The sequence below is a fragment of the Homarus americanus genome, unplaced genomic scaffold (genome assembly GCF_018991925.1).
Source record: "Homarus americanus isolate GMGI-L3 unplaced genomic scaffold, GMGI_Hamer_2.0 scaffold29478, whole genome shotgun sequence".
Lineage (NCBI taxonomy): Eukaryota > Metazoa > Arthropoda > Malacostraca > Decapoda > Nephropidae > Homarus > Homarus americanus.
In genome coordinates, this window is record NW_024747997.1 from 1,729,211 (window position 1) to 1,754,964 (window position 25,754).

General features: G+C 38.5%; 1 protein-coding gene across 1 annotated transcript in view; it reads right to left on the reverse strand.

The window, feature by feature from the left end:
* Positions 1-374: 374 nt before the first annotated feature.
* LOC121879957 (pre-mRNA-processing factor 39-like) overlaps positions 375-25,754 on the reverse strand; it is a 105,969-nt gene continuing 80,589 nt past the window's right edge. Inside the window, exons 3-15 of the mRNA XM_042386804.1 lie at positions 20,213-20,373; positions 19,348-19,626; positions 18,838-18,963; positions 17,590-17,738; positions 12,370-12,495; positions 11,713-11,887; positions 8,561-8,830; positions 7,786-7,918; positions 7,119-7,336; positions 6,317-6,376; positions 5,385-5,566; positions 4,004-4,132; positions 375-2,313 (exon numbers count right to left, since the gene is read on the reverse strand). Coding sequence (XP_042242738.1) covers positions 2,049-2,313; positions 4,004-4,132; positions 5,385-5,566; positions 6,317-6,376; positions 7,119-7,336; positions 7,786-7,918; positions 8,561-8,830; positions 11,713-11,887; positions 12,370-12,495; positions 17,590-17,738; positions 18,838-18,963; positions 19,348-19,626; positions 20,213-20,356 — 2,256 coding nt within the window. The 5' untranslated portion in view covers positions 20,357-20,373 and the 3' untranslated portion in view covers positions 375-2,048. The remainder of the gene's footprint in view (positions 2,314-4,003; positions 4,133-5,384; positions 5,567-6,316; positions 6,377-7,118; positions 7,337-7,785; positions 7,919-8,560; positions 8,831-11,712; positions 11,888-12,369; positions 12,496-17,589; positions 17,739-18,837; positions 18,964-19,347; positions 19,627-20,212; positions 20,374-25,754) is intronic.

Here is a 25,754-nt window from a genome sequence, read left to right on the forward strand (position 1 = left end):
TCACACTATTTACAAAACTAATATTCAATGAAACTTGATTATCTACTTCCTACTACTGTACTGTATTCATAGAAGTTCTGATTTATAAATGCCCATCACACACAACTGAACTTTGATTTAACAACAGGTTACACATATAATTTATAAGAGAATGTTATTTAATCATCAACTCCAACTGGGGTCACAGGTTCCCAGTTTCCAAAATTGCACTTGAAATAACCAAGTCGTCCCAACGATTCATTTTAACGTGTCCCATAACCACCTACTGTACTCATATCTGTTTTAATCACATGGAAACATTAACACCAGAAAATGTGCCTACCATTATTCTAGAATCAGATTGCTCTGGGCTGTGAGTGGACTATACTGTGGGACTTTGCAGAAAAAAAAAACTAATAATACTTTACAGTGACCAAGATTCTCACCAACATGTTGGGTTTACATACCACAAGATGTCAACCACACCATTGTAAATCTGAGTATAAAAGCAAAGCTATTACTCTTAATACATCAGATTCAACTCCCATTAAATGTTCACTACACAAATCAGCCACTTCATATGGACTATTCAAAGTAGACTGTTGACCAGCAATAACCACCTATATATAATGGAAGCAGATAGTCAGGAGATAAAGGTAGCTAGGATTTATTCAATGTCTACTCACCAAGTAAATGCCCAAAGGCATGACTCAATTTAGCCACTGAAATAAACTGTTGTATTATTTCCATGAACAAGAGTTGCACTTAACTTATCAGCCACATCTTCCTTTCCACTATTATTTATTGAAGTGCATATTTCAAACATACCTGTACTGTAATGGGCATCAAACAAGAAAAAATTACAAATACCATTCAATTTAATGCCATTTTTTATATTAAAAAAAAATTGCAGAAATAGGTTACCCAGTTTACACACCCACAACATTATAATGGGATTGTAAACTTTCATATTTAGAGCATAACGAGGCCATGGGCTGACTCTTGTCCCAAAGCTGTCACACTACTATCACATTGACCAATTTATGATAATGAAGATGCTTAAGAAATTTACAGTCATATAACATGAAACCTGAACATTCACATACCTTGGCCCCTAGCACACATTTGTACGCAATGTCATTCACATGTATAACTAAATCATTCATACTTCCAATTGTCTTATGACTGCAGGCACGCACGCACGCACTCTACTACTATGACGTACCTTTATATTGTTGTATCCATGCTGGAGGTGAAGATAGTTAACTAAATCATAAAACGAAGCCCTATCTGGTATAGGCATAACATTCCAGATAATGAAACTTAATTAAATTTTCACAATTTGGTGAAATCTATTTCCACCAATACTTCAGACTACTGTACTGTACTGTACTGTTTCCACCAAGAAACTTGAAGAAAAACAAACAAAAACAAATATCAATTATTTTTAAACATTTAAGATACTTAAGTGTAACTTTTTATAAATAAAAGCATATAACAATGAAAGGCTTTGAAAGTGCACTTTTTCCCTATTAATTAACTTTTTAAAATAGCATTTTGTACAAAGTTATCAATATACTGTACCAACACATTTAAAATGGAACAAGTGAATAGCTGACATACACATTTTTTTCAAAGCTTTAGCATCCACCAACCCTTTATTATTACTAATTATTCTTGGAAGTTTTGACATCTACACATATGGTTTTCTTACCAACCACACTTGAAAATTATAAGTTTTTCATTTCTCAAGCTCATATGTTTAAAATTATCTTCCCTGCACACCCATAATATTCACTCCTTTACATCCATAGTATAATATGTCACCACTTCCCAACACCACTGTCATATTGTTAATTAGACGAGCAGTATATGAAATACCACACACACTCCTGACCGAGTTGCCAGGAATGCACGAAAGCATTATACTATTCCCTTCAGCATTATAACAAATGCGCCATGTGGTAGTCCAATGTAACATGAAACCCTAACAATGAAAGCATCACTATGTTATTCACTTGAGAAATGGAACAGGAGAATAAAATATGAACTGGACCTCTCCATGTTTTTTATCTCTGGCCATAATAATTGCCATAGGTTCCCCAGCCTTGTTGCCCATACCCATATGCCCCTTGTTGGTTAGGGTAACCCCATCCTTGGTAATGGGATGCACCATATCCATGAGTATAGCCTTGGTTGTATCCTCCATATCCTGACTGTTGGTACCCCTGGTAATTGGCAACCACAGCTTGATTGGTTGAATTTGTGGTGCCATTCATGGGTCCTGGGCTAGACTTGTCTTGACTGCCGCGCTTTTCTCGTCGTGATTCAACCCTGAACAAAAACGTTGCATTTACACAAACATATATTGGGAAATAATTTTAATTGTAAATTCTATCTTGAATTATTTAAAATAAGTGTTGCCACCACACATACATTGAGCGAGACTGTACATGCCATACGACCAATACCTTATGGGAAATGCCACCTGTAGTATTGAATGTCAAACAGTACTGTATACGAGTATGATCCTTCTCATAGAATCTGACCTGAGACCAAATCCACATTCTAGTGAAGATCAGTAATTTTTTTTAACATTTCCTAAAATTAAGAGCAAGTGAGTTTGACGATAACCTTTACCCAAGTCATCCTCCTCCTGCAATAGAGGAAATGTCACTCATCAGATAAATCAAAAGAATAAATTTTGCCATTTTCAACAAGACATAACACCATAAAGCAAGGATTTATAGAGACAAGCATATAAACAAATGCTGTAAACCATCCATTAATACAGCATTACAGAATAGGGAAATACAGGACTGTACTAATTAAACCAAATTTGTGTTTAATTTGATACTCTATAACCCTCTCACAGACTCCCTCGCTCATTCCACAAATCCTCACGACTAATCCGTTGCAATATTAAAAAAATCTTATGTATACAAAACATCTACAAAAGTCTATCTACAATATTGTGAAGCAAAAATCCCCCAAAGATACACCACCACCTAAAATTGTATGAATAAAAATACTAAATTATGATGCATGAATAACTTTGTTGGCACGTAAAACAGCCTGCCGCCAACGGTGATAAAATCAAGTCACCATTCTAACTATGCATACAGTCATTAGGTACCATGTGATGAAAGGAATCACAGTGCATGGAGCAGGATTGGTGGTCCAGGCCATGGTGCTGGGTGGTGTGGCACCTGGGGTGGTGACCGTCAGGCCACCGACCCTTTCAAACCTCACACCAACCCCTCCCTATCTTCAATAAAACAGGAGACAACCAGAAAATAAATGTCCTCAATTTTGCTGCTGTTATCACTGTCACTTTTAAAACTCTCAACAGCAGGGAAGTCAACTGTATTCCCGACACAGTGCATCCACCTTCAAAGATGTAAGGAAGGTGTCAGCTGGTACGCACATGTGGTTTTAATGCTACTGCAGGTTGGGCTTTTTCTACCTCTCTCCTTCCCATCACCTTTCTCCATAACTGGTCATTCCTACTCCACTACTAATACACATGCAACAGGAAATCACAAAGAATTTGTGAAAAAGAACACCCAAAACTGCTCTGTCTCAGACAGCCAAATTGGGACAACTGAGTTTGAAACAGATAAGGGTGGAATGTGTCTCCCCAGGCTGACTGGCTTAACCCACTGCCAGTCCATTGGCTACACTGCGTCACTAGCAGGGAGGAGTGGTGCAACATTAAATTCAAAATACTCTACAGTACCAAGAAATAAAGAGACCCATCTGGATGATGCATCAAGCATTATCTGCCTGCAAGGGGGAAGAGGCATAATATGTACTGCACCCCCAGCCTGCAAGAAGGTTATTAATACTAATACATAAGCAATTATTTACTGTATCTCTTTAAAATAGTCAAAAGGGTAATAAGTGACCAATAAAGTTTCCAAGGTTCTACAGTGAAATCAACACTGACACTGTAGTTGAGTCAAATCCCTTCAAAATAAGTTGTTAGAATAATATAACAACAACACATCATCAGAATACTCACACAGCAATACCACCACCTGCTACTTCTGGTTTGCTGCTGTTGCTTGATGTATCAATCTCCGCCATGGCAGAGTCCATTTGCCGCATCTCCATCTGAACTTGACGTAACACCCTCAATCCTTCACTCACACTACAGTAAAAAAGAGGCATATGAACACGTGCCCTTCTCAATTTACTAAACTATAAGAAGCGGTGAGAATTTTTCAATAAGACAAGGGTAGTGACGTTAAATGAGAAGTTCATACAAGTCACCTAGAAAGTTAATTAAATGAGACAGTAATATCCAACAATTAATCCAACACAAATAAAAACACATCACAGTTATGGCATACATAGAATTTTGCTGTGGAAGGAGGAATGGTAAGGTGATATAATATTATAAGTAGCTGTTTTAACTGCACCTGTGTAGATTTTTTCCTGTTACATATTAATTTTCAGACAACGTGATCCAATCCTCCACTAACCAATAACATGAGTAAACTGCACACCAGAAAACGTACCCTTGAGGTGTGTTAAAAATACACCCACAAGACAAAGAAAGTATGGTGTTATTACAAAGTACAAATAATCAGTAGATCATATATCCATCACATAGCTGTTCAAGTCAAAAAGGGGATCTTCAAAATACCTATACAGTATTCCTCACTCTGGAACTTCAGCACAAAACATGACCCTTAACCTCCGACCTACCTAAGCATTCATTAAACTCCCTTATGTACATCTCTGACTAATTTGCAGCTTCATCAAAAGTGGTGACTGTTCACTGAAAACCTTTACTAGGGGAGAGAGGCACATAGTAATTCAAACACCAGTAAAATTACCCTCCAGGTGAAGGAAATAAAGAACAATGCAGTAATATATCTGGGACCAAGAGGCTTCTGTATAATAGAGGAATAAGTGGATTAGTGGACAAGTACTATTATGAACATGTATCCAAGGAAACCATAGAATAAACCTACAGTACTTGTGTCAGTTTAGTTATACTGTTATTAGTTTCTCCAATTAGCTCTCCACGAACTCATTTCCTCATTGTCTAATACTCTCAATGTTATTCAGTCTACAAATAAGCTTCAGTGTGTCATAATTCTCCTACAATCACTATATAATTTACTTCTCAAACACATGAGGACAAATAGACTCATCACCCACCACACACACACACACACACACACACACACACACAGCCAGTTGCCTCACTCCAATTTCTCTTCACTTACTCTCATGTTTTATGTGGATAATACTATATAATAAAAGAAACTTATTCTATAGTCTTAAATACAGTATACATATCTATACAGTATATATACAGTATATATAAATAAAGTACTATAGTTTATTAGTTCCTCAGTAAGTAAAATATCTAACAAACTCAATTCTCTCACCTGTTAGAGTCTTGGCCACACTCAGTCATAAAATGGAAGAATCTGTGAGCAAACATGAGTCTGTTTCCTGGCTGCTGGCAATTCTCTACACCTTCCCTAAGTGCCAGAATTGCTTCATCAAACTTGGGTGGGCGACATATAAGAGCTTGGTCCACCAACGCAAGCAAAACATTCCCATTTTCCTTTATGTGAAAAAGAAAAAACAAAAATAAGTGAAAATTTCTGGCAAAGTCAATAAAGTACAAAATATATCCAACCTTGAGCAGACAATTTCAGGAAAAATGCATTGATCAAACTAGAAAATAGGACAAAATGGTTCATGTTACCTAGCATCTTATATTAGTCCGTTAACATATAAGATCACCACGAGGAGTCAGTAATATAGATGGGGGAGCAGGAAGACTGTATTTTAATTAGTTTTATCAGTACAATGAAGAAAATCTCCTCCTCCTCAAAATAACAAGTTTGCCGAGAATCCACAGCCACCATTATGCTTCTGATCATAACATATTGGTGACGCTCTTTACACTAACTGCAGGTCAACGGTTGGTGGAGAGCGCCATCTGTGAGTTATGAACAGACACAATGCTGGCAGGGGATTTTTTTGGGGTCAAACTTTTTAATTTGACTGTATTGTACATTCAAAATTGCATGGTTGTAATATCAAATGCATCTGAAAACAACAGGGAATGATAACTTGAATGTTCTGAAGTTGACTTGACCTGTTCCATTAAGTGAGGTACACAGAGGGATGACCCCAACACAGTCACCCACCCACAACCTATGTATCAAGTTGTGTGATAATCTATTGAAATCTGACAAAAAAGTTCATTCTGCAAATTATTCATTACAGACAGACTCACACACTGAAAATATCAACATTAATTCTCAATGTGGATGATAATGCCACCCAAGACTGTATGTACTCTTACCTTGTTGAAGTCATGACCCTCCTTCAAGATTTCTACTGCTTTCTCTGGATCATTGCAAAACTGTAAATCAGAAAAAATAAATAACACAAACGTTTACAGAATCCACAAGTTAATACCCATCTTATAGTGTCAACAAAATAAAGAGCTATATTTCCCATGCCAGAATACTTATTAAAACTAACCAAAATATCTACAAACAACTGGATGTCAACAAGTTTCCTATCTGCTTAGCAGATTTCAATATGGGCACTGTTAATGGCAAGACACGTTTAAATGATACTCAATTTCCGAGAGCTGTAGTGTGTGTGTCACCAGTTCCGTGCTTACTAACTCCAGACCAAGTACAGGAGACTGTCAGCTGCACTTTCCAAGCAAATAAATATGATAAAGTGTTAAAGTACAGCATGCCCTTCAAATTCACAGGGGTTAGGTTCTCAAAATGACTGTGAATCACCAAATAACATTTGCTGACCAGGGGGGGGGGGGTACATTTTTACTTGTGTACCAAGAAATGTATATTCCCTTATGTGTTTGCCCTTAGGACAATTATTTCTTTTACCTGCATTGTATATATGTGCTGTGTACACACACACACACAAAACACATACAAATAAATAATAATTGGAAAACCCTCACAAATAATCAGCACAATTTTTTGTTTTAAATGTGACGGTCTACCCTCCAGTCTACTCCGTGCTTTATTAATAACAAAGCTGAAAAGAGAGATTAGAGAGAAAGTGGTTAAGATATGAATTACTAGTAGTCCAACCTTCCCAAGGGTAAATAATACAACACAACTTACGAAAGTGTAGAATCTGGCCAACTTCAAAGAAACGTGTGAGTGTGCATTCTTGTCTTCTCGATCTTGACACTGGCAGAGGCAATGGACAAATATATCCTTTGCCGCTTCCATGTTGCCTCGGCGCCGCTCTACCCCAGCAGCCTGCATCCACGCCTCTAAGCTACCTGGCACCCGATTCTGGACATCTCTCAGGATTTCCAGAGAGCGGTCTCCGTCACCTGCACGAAAAGAATCCATTCTTATATCTCACTTTAAGGACCAATAGGATGATTAGCACAGCAGCTAATTTCACCTGAAAATTAAACATCCTAACCTGCCCCCCCCTCCCCCCATTAGGTAGTTACTCATCAGGTGTAATTAGCTGGGGGGGGGAAGAAGGGGGGGGAGGGGTAGTCTCCATGTGATTTCCACTTTAAATATTTTCAGGCTGGAGGAAAATCCAACTAAAATTCCATCATACTCATATCAATCAATGAACAGCATTTACACACTAACCAAATGGTGTGTGTGTGTGTGTGGGAGACATAGGTCCACCACCCAGTACCCTAACACATAGCATGACAAATTTGACAGTTGACAATCACATGAAATCTTTTAACCTTTGATACTTAACTCGAATTTGTCACTTCGGATTTTATTGTGACAGACATAAACAGGTCATCCTCACCTTTCTCTTCTTCAAAAGCTGCCCAGGAGAGATGGGGACGGAACCTCTCCCTCAGGTGGATGACACAAGCCCTCTGGTACACTGATCGAATTTCTGATTCCGCTGCGCCTACTTCTTCCAGGTATCTGATATACTGAAAGGAAGTTAAAACAACATCAATAAAAATCATCACATTTAAGGTTACAGTATTGGTAATTAAAAAGATATAACTTGGAGTACTTGTGTGTAAAGTGAAGAATTATTGTATCACATCTTCTCTGTTGGACATGGTATAAAAAACAAGGACTATATAGCTCTTTTGTTAGCGACTTAATAGATATACAGCCTTCAACCTTTTGGCCACAGACTTGGACCCCATGTCACCTCACATAACACCCAAAATAATTGAAATCATCACCATTTTAATGCCATTTTTCTATGCCTGATTGGGTTAGCTGTCATTACCTGATGGCATGGTGTCCCAGCTGCCACCTGTTAATTTGAGTTTATTTTTATGGCTTGACGGCCTTACTATCACTAACCCACTTTTACAGAGTGGGCATTAGGTATTACAGGAAGGACTACAAAGCACCCTCTTAGCTGACAAGGCAGAGTCACAGCTCCCTAGTAATTTTTGGACACAATTATTTAGCATATGAAGACCCTCTAATATATATGTAAATATAGTTAAAAAAAAAAGACCAAGAACAAAAGAGGTCATCCCCCTTATATTCTTTCATTAACAGATATATAAACCATTTCAGTAGGAGTTTATCCCACCTTCAACATGACTTACCCTCATCCAAAACTCCTCATAAAAGGCACAAGCTATGAGGCAACGCTCAAACAACACTCTTATTCTGTCAGCATTCATCAGCTTCATCTCATAGTCCAGATAATTCCTCCAGGCAGTTAACTGACTCTTCTCCAGAGGCTTAACATGGAAGTATGGTCTCTTGATGGCATCTTCATAACTCCACAAGGCTTTGACTTCAATCACGTTGGCATCGTGGATCTTCTGTCGTGCTGATATGATGTTCTTCTGTAGGGCTTTGGTTTCTTCATCCTAAAACAAACAATAATGTTAATTGTCTAGTATGGATGACCAACAAACTACTCAAATATTGAAGAAGGTAACATCCACATGGGTTCTTCACTGAGTAAAATTCTGTACTGTATTTCTTGATGTAAATATCAGACTTTTTTATTCAAAACAAAAACGGAGACCGAGGCATATATATTATCTAAGATTTACCATGATTACGGATCTCTTCAAGGCCAATCCTTTCTGTTAAGCTCACTCTATACCTGCAATATAGGAAATTATCTTAACTAAGAGATTCTGTACTGTACTCTTAATTTATCATCATTTATATGTTACTGATACATGACTGCATTAAATTACTGTACTCTATGCATGTAAGTAAACCAAGACTTTAAGTTCCCATACATTTGTTTTGGTGGTGAGAAAAACTGCCATTTCATCTTGTGATACCCAATTTATATCACATTACCCATCACACTCAGGAGCCAACTTGTATACTGTTGTGGGAGGAAGCAGACACTGATATATACAAGACACTCAAGGAAGAATACAGATATGGATATTGTTATGTGTACAGAACGTATTAATATCTAAGATAAACGGTAATACATCACAAGTTTCTCAGATCTCAAACTGCTCAGAGTACATACACAATACCGTACTCAGTGAATGTTATCAAAGCTGCTTGTTCTATTCCTGGAGATACTAGTGAGACACCCTTAAGACAAGAACCAACCACAGGACAGTAAACTGCAGGAAATACTGAGTAGAGAAGGTTCAACCCAAACAACTCTAATAAAAGGAGATAAAATAATAATCTACCTTTCAAATACTGAACTATTATCTCAACTTACTCATCTCCTTCCCTTTTCCTTTACTATTTTTTCATGAACGGTCATTTACCTGCATTCCTCAAGTGCCATTCTCTTCACATACACACACGCTTCCTATACTGCCATCACTTGCTGGCTGCTTCTTTTATGTGACAGCCAAGCTAACACGTCTCTTTTTACATAATTCACCAGCAGGTCTACTGAGTCTTTCAATATCTGAAGCTATAGCTGTGAATAGAGATGCTGATGTATTGAGAACAACCTCCATTAGCTTATTTACTTGTACATACAGTGATCCCCCACAAATGTGTGGTTCAAAACAGTTAATGATCCATAATGCTCGACACATATACTCGTACACTTTACTTGAATAAACACGATAGTTAACATTCAGGGAGTTTTCGTGGACGGACAGTGGTGAAATTTTGTCAAGTCTCCTGCTACTTATCTCAGACACCTTCCCAAGAGGTGGCAGCTGTGATGCCATTTCACCATAACCACCGACCTGACTTTGTGTTCAGAGTACAGTACAGTACTCGTATAAATCGTTTTAGTCTATAAAGAATAGTCTTTACCTACCTTCAAAAGCACATATCTTTATATAAACACTTGCATTGTGTGAAAACGTACATATTTTCAAGGTAGTCACCGACAAAATACTCTGGACATGTCCAGTAGCATCTGAGACAACATAAACATACATAAAGGCCAAAAATCATGTTTATAAGTAACACTTTGGTGTGTCTTACTTTATACAATATGGGATAGGAGGCCGAAACATTGGGACACGATCTGAATGTCTATACGAGTACTGCAGTGCTCCCAGATGTGTCCGGAGTACTTTGTTGGCGACTGAACCTCAATTTTACCCGATATCTCCCATTAGAAATTAAATTCCCTAATGTATATCTATTTTGTACAGAACCTTGAACATCTGTGGAGGATCAACGTATTGGGATCAACTCTTCCGCTGAATAAGTGAATGACAATGAATTCATTCACATAACAGAAGGGAAGAAATATGTGCCATGGTTCATCTATGGAACCCTTTAATATTTTGTGGAAATTACAAAGCACTCACTCATCAGATGAACAGTGCAGCCAGGGAAACAAATGCCTGGGGTGTGTTAATGGACATAAGGTTGACTGATAGAGAGCAAGGAATACACTACTACAAGCAAGCCAACAGTTCCCTAAGTTCTCTTATTCTTGTGTGTCACATGTAACTGTGGCCAAGTGATGTCTTCATAGGTGATTCTCAGGTACAAGAATACAACTACCATAGGGTCCATCTCAGTTGATGTGTCCAGCGATGATAGAGTCCAATTCATGAGCCAAGAGTCCAGTGATAAACTTAACATGTTCTTCCCATTGGATCCGTGAGTTCTCAACTAACCCAGTGCTCCTTCCTTCTCTGCTTCATGGAATTGTTACTTCTACGATATTTCTCTCCTTCATGGAACACCCAATTCTTCTTGAATTTTGAAATGCCAATCTCAGGTGGTGACGTCACTTGGGTCTCTCCTTCCTAGGTCTCCCATGCCAGTGTTAATCCTCTTCAGGTTGGCTTTGAGATAGTGTAGTCTTAACTTTTCCCTGTTTTGTGTTAGTTCTCTGGACTTGGCAGTTGCAATATGATGAAATAACAAATGAAGATCACTGGTTCAGTTTTAGAGCTGTTACAAAGGAAGGTGAAGGTGGTGGTCATGTGGAGGAGTCTCAAGGGTTGTTGACAGAGAAGAAAAACCGTTTATTTCTCTCTCCTGTGGTTCACAAGTAACTGATCTATACCAACCTAATTGCTTCTTACATTATCACGAGCAGTAAGACTAGATGTCAACAGCAACCTACACAAATTTCATTAAGCATAATTTTTCAAGGGTTGCAAGCCAAGGTAACACATCAAGAATTTCAACATAAACCACGGTTGGCACCTCTCCATATCATTAAGGCTTTTCGTACACACATATTGTACCACACAACACACATCTTTAACATTACCCATTCAATTGTTTGTTCCATAATTTTCCTAAACTATCAATGTCATACCAATAAATGGTGTACACGTACCACATTTGTCCCGACTTGTTCATCGCCCGGGGCCGCCTCAACACCTGGAGGTGCTTCGTCTGGAGTCTCCGTGTCTGACCTATTCAGTTCTGCCAGCACTTCACGACGTAAACTAAGAAATTCATCCACTCCAACAATCTCACTTGGCAGGTGTTTCTTTACATGGTCCTGGAACCTAAGAAAAGAAACAAGTAAAATAACATGAGAAAAGTGATTCTAAATGCATTTGACAGTACTGTAGTGACCCTGCCCTGTCAGCTTAGATGATGCTTGGATGTTATACAGTATAATACCCCGCTCCCATTCTGTAATAGTGGGGTTGGGTGACAGTAAGGGCACCCAGCCTTAAAACTTGCCTCAAATTTGACTGATGGCAACAAAGACACCACGCTATCAGGTATTCATGATTAGCTCACAAAAGCAAGTAGAAGGGCTACAAAATGGTGGTGATGGAAACTTAACAGGAGGCACGACCTTTATTGTTATTAAATTTGAAGTCTTTTGGGGGGCTTTAATTTCCCAACAGCCAAAACATAACCTGTTGCCTCAGGTAAGTAAAATGTTTTATAATGCACTCCAAATGTCCCCAATTGGTCACAACAAAGCGATGAAAATTAAATCGTGACGGTTAAAATCATAAACTCTTTGACAACTTACTTCTGCCAGTGTTGCATGTATTTGCTTGTTGGAGTTGCCAAAATTCTTTCATAGAGAAGCGTAACATTTTTCCACCTCTTGCCTGTACTCTCCCATGATATGTACGCTTCCCATAATTTGTCTGACCTGAAAAGACAAAAAATTATTGAAGATCTAAGACACAGTAGCAGTAATTAGCGACCCAGGTGCCTTAGTTCGCCAGTTAATAGCCATCAGTACAGTACAGCAGTGAGGTTCTGGAGGATTATGTTGATGAAGCTGTTGTGAAAATGTACACCAAACCCCGGATGAGATATTGAAGCTAAAACCATTAAGGAAAAGCAGAGTGAAAGTTTGACACAACCGCCATTTGCATAGGCAGAGTGCACAACCAGAACACAGCACTGGAAGCTAGCACAGGTGATCAGGTAGACTGGAGTGGCAAGTCTGCTTATTCCCTTATATTGTTAGGCTTAAATTTGTTTGGTGCTTGTGCTATGTATGGTATTCAAGGCATAAATTGAAGGAATATAATCTTCAAAAATAAATGCATACACAGTACACAGTCTCAGGAATGCTGGCTGGCCGGCCTAAATGCTCGCCATAGCAACAAGTTGAAAAATAACCCTAAAAATAGCTCACAGCTTGGCCTGGTAGGGAGAGCTAGGGGATGTGGCTACACTGAAGAGTCTAACTTGGCAACAATCCCAACAGTGATGCAAACAGATGCAAATGGAAAGAAAATTTTATGAAAATCCATCATTTGTATAAGATATTTGTAGACTTAAAGCAACATACTGTATATATAGTGAACGAGGTTCTGTTTTTTCATGAAACAACAAAGAAATCTAGGGGTATGATAGGCAAGACCAGGATAAAGGGAGTTTACAGGTAAGGTTAGCCTACCACAAGCATGTACTGTACCGGGTAGCATTGTTTACCACAAATGACCAATGTAAATGCATGAGCATTATTATATATCCAGAACTAATTTACTGTAAATATCAGTACATGCATAAAATATTATGTTTTTTCCAGAAAAACACTTTCAATACTGTACATGTTTGATAAATGGTACTATTTTTTTTAATTGGTTGACAAATATGGTAATTTTGTTATTCCACTTTGGCCATGACAAGATTTCTTCCAGTTCAGTAGCAGTATTTTCCATGACAGCGAGAACCGCGATTTCAATAATAATCCCCCCCAAACTTTATTGTTCATTATGCAATCTTTGATAATTTACAAGTACAGTATCAGCTTATATTACCAATGAAATAACATTTAAAACACTGCAGCTTCAATATAGTGTCATACAAAAGAATATTTACCACAATATCAAACACGTTATTTCTCATTAGCAAAAGTAAATTCATTCAGGAAGTGAAATATTATAGAGGACTCAGGAACAAATGTTACATCACCTTCCTCTGTACTAACAATAAGGCCATGTATACAGAGGCAGACAAAACTCCCTGAACATTTGATAATATCTGGCACAACTTCTGGGTCATATATACAGTAAAACCTCCATATAACAGACTTTTCTATCAATATAATCCATTAGCTGGAGGTTTCACAGTACGATTGGTTTACTGCTAACAACAGTTTTTCATCTCATAGGTCAGAACCACACAAAGGGGGAAAAACACTCCCTAATACAAAGAAAAATTTGAGAAAATACATAATAATGGACAAGTTGACGGTTCTGGGTAAGCACAAGAAATACACTCTGCCACGTTCGTAGAGTGATTTGGTGTATGTAATTTGTAGTAAAAGTTAAAAGTCCTGCTATAATAGTAGAGATAAGTTTATTTCTCTAGAAACAGGGCCGCCATTTGCAATGACGTCACCACCTACCCTGCAGCCGACGCTCTCTATCAAACTCACAGCTGCAGTCGGAGGTAGTACAAAACCTCTTCAGACCCCAAATGCCACGTTCAGGTAAGTTATAAGGGTGTTTTTTTTATGGTCTAAGTCATGGACATTTCGTAAGTGAAGATATGTGCCGTGAAGAGCTGCTTCAAACATAGGTTGGATGGATATACGAGTGATAGGGGTTGGGTGTAAATGGGACTGCCCAGTATGGGCCAATAGGCCCGCTGCAGTTTCCTCCATTCATATGTTCTTATGGCTATAAACTCCCATGTTCACACCAGCTCAGCTGTCATGTACTCTTACCTGGTAGACTTTCTGTTTTTTTTTAGTGCATTTACAGAGTATATCAGTACAGTACTAGATGGAGATACGAGTCAATTTAGAAGTAATGACATTGTCTGGACTTTGTTTTGAGAATGCCCGATGCTAGGTAAACATGACAACATAGTGCTGTTATTGTTTTGATGATTCACGAATGAACCACTGGGATATATCATCATTTATATTATTTAATGGGTAAAATTTTACTTTAACTACCATAAGTATTTGGACTTTGATTCGAGATAGGCGATATTGGGTAAATCTTTAGTTTTGGTCATCCCTGTACTAAGACAGGCAGACTACTATTTTTCTTCTGATGGTTTGTGATGTGTTATGAACGATTTAGACCTTCATTTATATCGGAAATCACTAGTCATGAGTTACTACCCCCCCCCCCTTACTGATGTATGTTAAGCTAACCTTATAACTCATCCTAACCTAACCCAACCTATCATATGACCTGTGTTTTCTTATGTGATCGAAAAATGTTTTGCGACAGAAATCCCGTAGAGATAATGTGTCTTATTGTTTAAAATGCTTAATCCCATAGTTAGAATCTTAAGGTTCCCCAGATGACCCAAGCCACAATAATACCAATATTGTTTGGAATGTTTATTCTATGAAATTTGTAGTAGGGGCAGCTAATATTCATTGAATTAGTTAATGTGCTTAGTACTATTTATATATTCAATACAGTATTATTGTGTTGCACAGAAAAGCACAATTAATTATCAATAATATTTATTTACAGAGCCGATCAGCCGAGAAGGTTGGACAACTTCTTCCAGGGTTCATCAAGGCAGATTAAGGAAATTTACCAAAAGTAGATGTCTTTATGATTGTACAGTATTATCAAGAACTCTGCCATCCAGCTATGAGCACATTAATTACATGTCATCTGATCATCTCAAGCCATTCCCTGGCCATGGTCGTCCCCAGTCCTTCCACAACAATAAATACACGGGGGTTAGATTCTCAAAATGACCGCGAATCGCCAAATGTGCGAATAACATTTGCGAACCGGGGGTGGGGTTTGCATTTTTACTTGTGTACAAAGAAATGTATATTTCCTTTACTGTGGTATTGTAATAAAGTACTGTAACAGAGAACGGACATGAGGGTAGACTCACATTTTTAATAAATTTGTTTCGGATTATTTGTGAGAGGAATTTCCAATTATTATTTATTTGTATGTGTTTTGTATGTGTGTCTCAACACACACACACACATATATTTACAATACAGGTAAAGGAAATTACTGTCTCTAGAACAAATGGCTCCCTGTCTCGGTGTGAAAATGTCGGCAACTTTAAAACTACCCACAGACATTCTTGGGTACATCCAGGGTGTCACCCTCAAATAATCGAGAACCGCGAAGTAAAAATCTGCAAGCTTGGGGGCATACTGTATAGACATCAGTGACAAAAACTTACATTATCCAGACATAAAATGGGAACAGTGATGAAAACTACCATGTTGGAGTTATCGGTTTTTTGCATCATTTTGGCAGCCAGCAAGTAGATACACAAGATGATACTTGAGCAGTAATTTATTTTAACCTAAAAAGAAGGTATACCCGTGTATCTCAACATTGTATATGGCCACAAGTCCTGTATCTCTGCTGGTAACAACACATACACCACAGCTGGCTGGACGGCACACACACTAGTCAGTGACGTCACAACCAATCACGGAGCTTTTCACAGACACGTGACTTTTTAGCAACTTTAACCCTTTTTTTTACACTTTTTGGCCTAATTTATTAAAAAATATCATTACCATAGTGACTTTAAGCATTTTCTTTACCCATTGACCAGCCAACTCGTCCATTCCACTCCCCCCTCACCAAATAATCCTTAAGTACTTACATGTTAGATACTGTACTGTCTAGTGTCCACGGAATTATGTTTACAACTGTACATAATAATTAATACTTACCTCCTTGATCTTTATTAAAAGTTCCTCTGGTTCAAATAATAATAATAACAATAACAATAACAATAATAATAATAATAATAATAATAATAATAATGTACCTTAAAATTCCTAATGATAATAATTAAGTAACATCTATGGAAGTATATGAGATGATCGGTAAATTTTAAGTCAAAATATTTTGTGTGAATCCAAATTCTGGTTTCTATCAATAATGAACCGGAACTCTGAGCCTAAAATAAAGTGACCACACTGCAGTACACCACAGAGCACTGGTGTTATTGTGTACAGGGCCAAATTCGGTTTCTTTTTGTTATCGTTTTTGACTGAACTCCAAAATGAAGAGACTTTCACTCAAGAGACTTTCATTTTCTTGAATCTTAAGAAAATTGTACGAAAGCTTCATGATAGGTGTAGGAAAAGTGCTTCAAATTGAGCAGTAGTGATGACCTCAAATGTGACAAGGATCTCCCTAAACCCAAGAATATACTATGTACAACACATCTTATCATAAACCATAAATTCCATCCAAGAAGTGAACCCAAGATGAACTTTTCCCAACCTCAGGAACATGGTTGAAATTTCATGATGGTTGATATAAAGAACAAGGAGAGTTAGCATAATAAATTATTCTATTCAAGGACAGACAGGCTGAACAGTATACCTGCCTAGGCTTTGTTTGTGGGGGTATAAATAACACGGTCTGGAGCCTCAGTGTGATTATAACCAATATTATATACTGTAAAAGGTGACATCTTAGACCACTTAACTCACACCACCACAGACCTTAAATAATAAATATTCACAATCGCCTCCATCAGACTTCAATTGAAAACCGAGGACAAAATTTGGCTCCTAACATCTGAATATTGCCAGACACCTTTTCATCTTTTCACATTGAAACAAATGTACAATAAACAGTCCACAAGGTATTAGTGTTTTTCATATTTTTCTTTGGTGGTCATCTATAATCACACCAATTACTATAATTACTCTCTTGTTTCTATCACTCTTCTGAGCAAAACATTTCTTTGGCTATTAAGCATTAATGATCTTTATATATCGTGCCATAATGCCCTGACCATAACAACATATAATATAACTCACTTGAATTCCAGCCCGCAGGTTTCCACGGCTCGCTCAAACTCTTGACGGACGAAGGCTTCATCATCGGGAAACTGTGAGGTGATGTACTCCATATAATGGAGCCACAGGTCAACACTCAGCCGGATGGCTTCCAGCCCTCGATTAAATACCTGTTGCCATCAAACAGAGAGCTGAAGTAAGTGTGTTATGCTAGTGAGCTGATGACTGACTCTCTGGCCTACTCTGCTGACACCAAAAAGAGGATCCTGTATATCCAGAGCCCAAAACAAAAATATCTGACACATTAACAACCATAAAAAATTTATGACAAAATTTCCTTTAATAAAAAGGTTACAAGATCCCCATCCAGAGTTTATAGACACCAGGTAGTCATGCCTTCTAAATGTATCATCAATTCAACAGAGTGTTGGCATATAGTTCATCATCTGACCCAAGTCCCACACGGATAGGCATGAAGCACTCAACAGGGTTCCATGAGGTACACCAGAAGTTCATACCTTGTTCGTCCCAAACAATGACAGCGTGGCAAGAGGTGTGTATTATGACTATACGACAGGGAGGATATCTCATGAGATGCTCCCCTGGCTGAGTGTGTGCTGCTGGTGTACCTCAAAGAACCCTGATCGTGGTGCCAGTGGGTAGTGAGGGCCGGTATATTGAGGGAGTACCTACTGTTGTTACCCTGGGGCGCTGCACCGCTACTCTGCGTGAAGACACCAAGATGACTGATTGAGAGAGGGACGCGACACCCCTGCCGCTTCGCCAGATAACGCCAAGAGTAAATTAAGTGCACAAAAAACCTCACACACAGTGCAGCAATCCTCAACACAATGTTTGTTGCTCTGTTTTATTCCATTTTACACATGTAAAAGCAGTCACAAATATACCCAATACATATATCAATTTATAACAAAACGAAAACAGTTTATGTGCAGAAAGTTATAAAACTACAACAACAATATTTGTATTCCAAACACATTCAAAACAAACCCTTTCTCTGTATTTTTCTCTGAAACAGAATATGCACTTGGTTAATAATGTTATAGGTAAATATCATATATCCCATTGAACCCAAGCATGCAAACATTTTCCTCCATTACACTTGTTTTCCATCATTAGTTTGGACTCAGAAGGCTATAGCAATACCTACCATTAATGTCACTGTAAGAGAGGCAAGAATTATAATTGTGTTCATTTTTAACATCACATGATCATCAATATGTTCCAGTTGCTACAAGATGGACTCACCTTGCATGTTGTTTCTTTGGTGCCCTTGCGTCTTTCTAAGTCAGCGTATTTCTTCCAGTAACCGTAGCAGTAAGGGTATCTCTCAAAGAACCCGTCGTACGCCTCTCTGCCAGATTCCAGATCGCTCTGGAATTTCAAGGAATAAATTAGTACCAAAACATATAAAAAAAAAAACTCTAACCGGCAAGATATTCCATAACTTAACCTTACCACCAGTTTATAACATTTAAGACCATATGACTACAACACTCACACCCGGACAATTAACACCACAAGTTAAAGCAACAATGGGTAAAACTCTCAGAAAAACACCTTCAGATATTTGCCACAACCTAACCTTGTTATATCTGCATGGATACAATTACTATCTATTATCTCACAATTACTATCTAACTATTATCTCAATGCTCTATCTATCCTCCTACTTCAATCCAAACTAAATGAGATGAAAGACATACAGTACACCAACATCACTTAAAAGTAAACCCATCCATCCATCCTCAGCTTTACCTGTTTGAAGCTCCTGTCTGGCTCCAATTTCTCTTCAATTTCCTCACTCTCTACTAAGTCACACCAAGTGGTCTCTGACGTACAGTAGCTACTCACCACTTGGTCAATGTGCTGCAGCAATAACGTCCAAGCTTGAAAATCATTAGGATTATCGTGAACATTTTTCCAGAGCTTGTCAACCTCGTTAGAACGTTTTTTCGAGGCTGGCTCGTCCTCTGAGGGGCTGGCACTTGCTGGTCGCTTCAGTGCATTCCCCTCACCCTCCTCTTCCTCCTTCAACTGAAAATTAAATAGATAGTATATTCAGTATCCTCCCTTTATATTTATTTAGTTCTATTTACTATTGTCTAAGATGTCAATAACTATGTGATATCTGCCAAGCTTGACAGGTTTTCTTCAAATGACTTGATATTGTCAAGAAAAAACAACAAATTACCACCTGAAGTCTCCACCCTAGCTTATTAGACCTAACACTGTTTCAGGGATGAGGATAGGTTAGCATTAGGGTGGTTAATCTTTAGGTGAAATAAGTGTAAGTGGAGATTCTTCAGGTGATCCAAAAAAGAGACACACTTCCGCACCATAAATCATAATGGTAGGTTATACTTCAAGTCTTATAGTACAGTAAGCCATGAGTATCAGTAATTCCTTTCTGTAAAGAGTTTTAATTGATTTGGATATTATCTGAAGCACTGGTTGATGATATGACAGTAATTAGTACCGGTATATTCACAGACAATTTATCAAATGATCGTTGCTACTATAACGTGCGGTCTACAAGATATTTAGGTCAGGTTACGTAAATTACTTAATAAAATCAGTACAGTACAGTCTATGCCAACATCAACTGCAGTACTGTACATACCTCAGTTTCCTTCTCTTCAATCATGGGAACCTCAGTCTCTTCTTCAACTGGCTCAGTGGCCTCCCCATCAAGGATCTCTTCCTTTATCATCTCACTCAACAGTGGAGACTCTGGCATCTCCATTTCAGGCTGTGGTGATTCCATTTTGAAGTTGTGGTATACTGTAGAAAAAACACAAACGTAAATAAAAATATCCTAATACCATACAGACAAACAAGAGAAACACACACATTAATGAAAATAACCTAATACTAAACGGACATACAACGAGTATTACGGAAGAGCTTCATTTCAATGTTTCTACCTTTACAATACAGCACTTTATATATTCAATTACTGTTACACACACTTCAAATTAAACACATGAACCCAGCAGACAGTTCCAATCAGCCCTTCAATCCTTCAATACCTCAACATAAAATTTCCAGTGAGATAACAATGGACAGACATGCACTACACTACAAGCTGGTGGTGACCATCTGGCCTCATCACGGACTCAGTGCAGTCTGAAATTCCCCAGTTAAATTCTCTTCTCTCACAACAGATTATGATGGGTCACTTCCTGCAACCACTAATCCTCCACACAAACCTACCTCTCTCTCCTATTCTCCTGTCTCACTCCACTTATCTTCATTCATCCCATTATCCTATGTCTTTATTCCCTTCCTTTCTTTATCTATCCCAGTCATGTGTCAAAAGAAAAGGAAATCATTAAAAAAAAAAAATATGTCCCTGTAAGAACAATATTGTAGTGTACCGAGTGACCCCAAAATCAATACGTACAGGTCTTATCCACTACACGATAAAGATTACCTGATAAGACACCAAAGCCTATTTCACCTGAAGATTAACCACCCTAATGCTACCTGCTGGGTTAGATAGAGTATTCAGGTGGTTAAGCATCAGGTGACAAGCTGGGGTGTCTATTCTTCATGTGATGTGGCAACACCAATACGACGCGACTGCTATTACTATTTTTTTTTTCCGTGAGTATAATCAGTGCTGGCCGGTGTTCACTATTCTCACGTTCACAATTACTAACCTAATAAAAACAAAAAAATATAAGGAAACTAACCTATAAATTATCAAGATTTTTCCAAGCAAGCTTAATATCAAACAGAAGCAGAACAAAATGGAGGAAAAAAATCAAACTAAAACCTAACATGGTACAATAAATTGGCAGTCATGGAAACACAGGATAGGAGAGACAACTTTATTCCTCAGTTTCATGTCATAGTTGTCTCTCAACCTGTGTTTCCTCTGCTGGCAATTAACTAACCAATTGTCTTACTCATTCCTACTATCAAGACACAATAATGCCTGGTAACTGTGACAACACAAACACTGGCCAGCACCGATTACATTTCCGTAAAAAAGAAGAAGGTGATAGCTTTAAAAACATGGGCCTGGATTAACTAATGTGTTATATCCAGCATTAATGTCACAATTCAGTTTGACCGTATGACTTACAAGGTGCTTCATTACAGGTTTACAATCATCGTTTATCCCTCCATGTTGATCTTTATTTTACAGTGAGTCTTGATAAATCATAGTATAATGTTAGGCAGAATCAGGAGCATATTTCTCCATTACATGACCTCAGTACTCCATCAAAACGGCAGCAAACTCAGTCTTGTACTCCATAGGAAAAGACGTTTATGGGACCCTTAGGCCCTTTATGTGGTCTTTAAACCATCCAATAAGGTCTTTAATCTATCCAGTAAGGTCTTTAAACTGTCCATTAAGGTCTTTAATCTATCCATGAGGTCTTTAAACTACCCACTAAGGTCATTAAACTGTCCACCGAGGTCTTAAGAACATAAGAATGGAGGAAACTGCAGCGGGCCTATTGACCTATACTGGGCAGTCCCATTTACACCCAACCCCTATTGCTCATATAAGCATCCAACCTATGTTTGAAGCAATTCAGCGTATTCGAGTTAATAATGATATTTGGTAACTTGTTCCATTCATCCACTACTCTGTTTCCAAACCAATGTTTACCTAATTCGCGCCTAAATCTAAATTTGTCTAATTTAAAACCATTGTTACGAGTTCGCTCCTGGTTGGATAGTTTGAGTACCTTTGTAATGTCCCCTTTGTTTAACCCTGACTTCCATTTATACACCTCTATCATATCGCCTCTCACTCTACGTCTCTCGAGGGAGTGCAAATTAAGATGCTTTAACCTGTCTCTGTACTCAAGGTTCCTAATGCCCGGGATTAGTCTTGTCATTCTCCTCTGAATTCTTTCTAGGGATTCTATATCCATTCTGTAATGAGGTGACCAGAACTGAACTGCGTAATCCAGGTGTGGTCTCAAGCGCTAGATACAGTTTTAGGATGACCTCGCTAGTCTTGTAACTAACACTCCTTTGTATGAACCCAAGTACTTTATTAGCCTTGTTACGAGCAAATACACATTGTTTACTTGGCTTAAGATTCCTACTTATCATTACTCCTAAATCTCTCTCGCAGTCGGATTTGTCAAAGGCATCATTGTTCATATGGCAACTGGTTTCCCTGTAAACTATCCACTAAGGTCTTTAAACCCCTTGGACAAAAATTTAAACCATTCCATAGATGTTTTGTGGTGTTAAGCGTCTATACAGGTAAATTCCTATACACAATTAATATTAAAGGTCAAATGAAAATATATTTGACGTCATTTATTGAGTTATCTTTGGTTTAAATCAATAAACTATGAATAATAATTTGTATAACTTTACTATCTATGTGTAGTGATGAGTTTAGTGAATAATAATAATAATGATAAACACAAGAGCCGGACTCCCTCTGGAATGTCAGCGGCTTCCTCTATACACATCCTCAATACCATCAAACTCTCTCTTTACATCACATTTCCTTTCATTATATTTAGAATTTTAACACAAAATCATCTTATTAGAGGTGAAATATATTAAAACATTGATAATAGTAATATGTGACTGGTTTATTATGGTCTCCCACAATGGCTGTCGGGTCAAGCTGGGTAAATACTCTTTAACTCTTCTTCCAGGTGTTTATGTCAACTGGGATTTACTTATATGATGGGATGATAGTTAAAGGTGATACTATTAATACTAAATTAAGAGTAATTTACCTATTAACACAATGAAGCTCCACCTTCTTGTCCCGACGCTCAAATGTCTCACGTCCAGGGGTAAAATGGCGTCACGAGTGGGGATACGAGCATAAGTCTCCCTCACATAAAAATATATTGATCACCCACACCACAAACTATATTATGAATCATCTAAATAAGTATTAGATGATAGATATTATTTTAACTATATTTCATAAATAAAATTCATATTACGAACATTAAAATATTGATTATTGTATCTTTATCCCCTTGAAGTCATCTGTGCCCATTACATTATATAAGAAACAACTGCAGTTTTAACTACGCAGTATGTTAACTCACAATAATAAACATCACAGAATAATAAAACTATTAATTTCATAACCTAGAAACAAACAGAACGAAGAAATGCAACAAAGGAAACATATTTTTGTTGTTATTTTTAAAGCACAAGTCACAAATTAATATATATATATTTTTTTTTTTTTAATTCGTCCATCTATTTACACTATTATTAACCAATCACTAATGTATTCTTCTTACATATAACTGTATGTATAATTACAAGAGATATAAGAAGTGATTTATAATATTATTTCACAACACTGTATATAACTGAGAGTACCCAGAGGATACCTGCAGGCCGAGGAGTGAACCCAGGACGAAACAGTGAGACAACACCACCACCGCCACCCATCTATATCACCACCACCACGGCACCACCCACCAATGTCATCACCACCACGGCACCACCCACCAATATCATCACCACCACGGCACCACCCACCAATATCATCACCACCACGGCACCACCCACCAATATCATCACCACCACGGCACCACCCACCAATATCATCACCACCACGGCACCACCCACCAATATCATCACCACCACGGCACCACCCACCAATATCATCACCACCACGGCACCACCCACCATATCATCACCACCACGGCACCACCCACCAATATCATCACCACCACGGCACCACCCACCAATATCATCACCACCACGGCACCACCCACCAATATCATCACCACCACGGCACCACCCACCAATATCATCACCACCACGGCACCACCCACCAATATCATCACCACCACGGCACCACCCATCAATAATATCAACAATGTACCACCACGGCACCACCCACCAGTATCATCACCACCACTTAAAACGCCCACCAATATCACCACCACCACGGCACCACCATAACTAACATCATCACCACCACGGCACCACCCACCAACATCATCACCACCACGGCACCACCCACTAACATCATCACCACCACGGCACCACCCACCAATATCATCACCACCACTGCACCACCCACCAATATCATCACCACCACGGCACCACCCACCAATATCATCACCACCACGGCACCACCCACCAATATCATCACCACCCCAGGATAAACACATCCTTCGATAATTTTTTCCAACCGTTGTCCAACTTTCAAACTCGCCAATGGCCAAACTTTCTCCCAAAACCTGACTTGACCATTATTATTCTCTTTCCTTTCTCCCGTAAAACTATTCCACTTTCCATACAACATCACCTCAGAGTTTTATTGAAGTGTTTTAGGTGAGTTGTTGACTGACGGAGGAGGAGGAGTTAGAGAAATAAGAGGCGTCAGTTGATCACCCACATCTACCTTACCATCCACACCCACTTATACCCACAGTCCCAAATCCATCTTACCACCCTTACTCACTATCCTATCCACGCCCACCCTATAGTCACATCCACAATGCCACCCATATCCACCTTACCACCCACATGCATCCTACCACCTCCTCCGCAACACCTGAAGATTAAGCACCCCAGCGCTAACCTAACCTAACCCCCAGGTTGATTAATCTTCAGGTGCAATAAGCTGGAGTGTCTAGTTATCAGGTGGAGGAATATTATCAACAGGTGAGGTAGTTAGTATTAAGGTTACAGCATAGTACAGCGGACGTGTTCGTGATTACATAAATATTGTACTCGTGTCAGGATCTGTAGTCATAAATCCTGGACCCAATTACAGTTTGTTCAATCATCTCCCGGAAGGTATTAGATGCTAAGTGTTTATTGTCAGACATACACGAGCCCATACATGCCAGTATTTGCCATGAGAGTCAAACAAGAGATTAACCGACCGCCCGAATTGCTATCGTAAGTTGACGTGACGAGATCTACTGTAAGTATATTCACAGAACTGGTTTTTGTAGCTTAAAAAAAAAAGCTAAAGAGCCTTGCCTTCATGTCTAAGTTGTTCTGGTAACGTGGGGAGATCTTGCGACAACGGAGATAACAATGAGGTTCGACAACTTTCCATGCTAACTGATTCGACTCTCCGGTTCCGCTTTCTGTCCACGCCAACACCACGTTACAAAACCTGAAGCAAAAACGGGAAATGTCGTCAGGGAATTTCGGGAATTTTACCGAAAATAGAACCGGGTACTTAT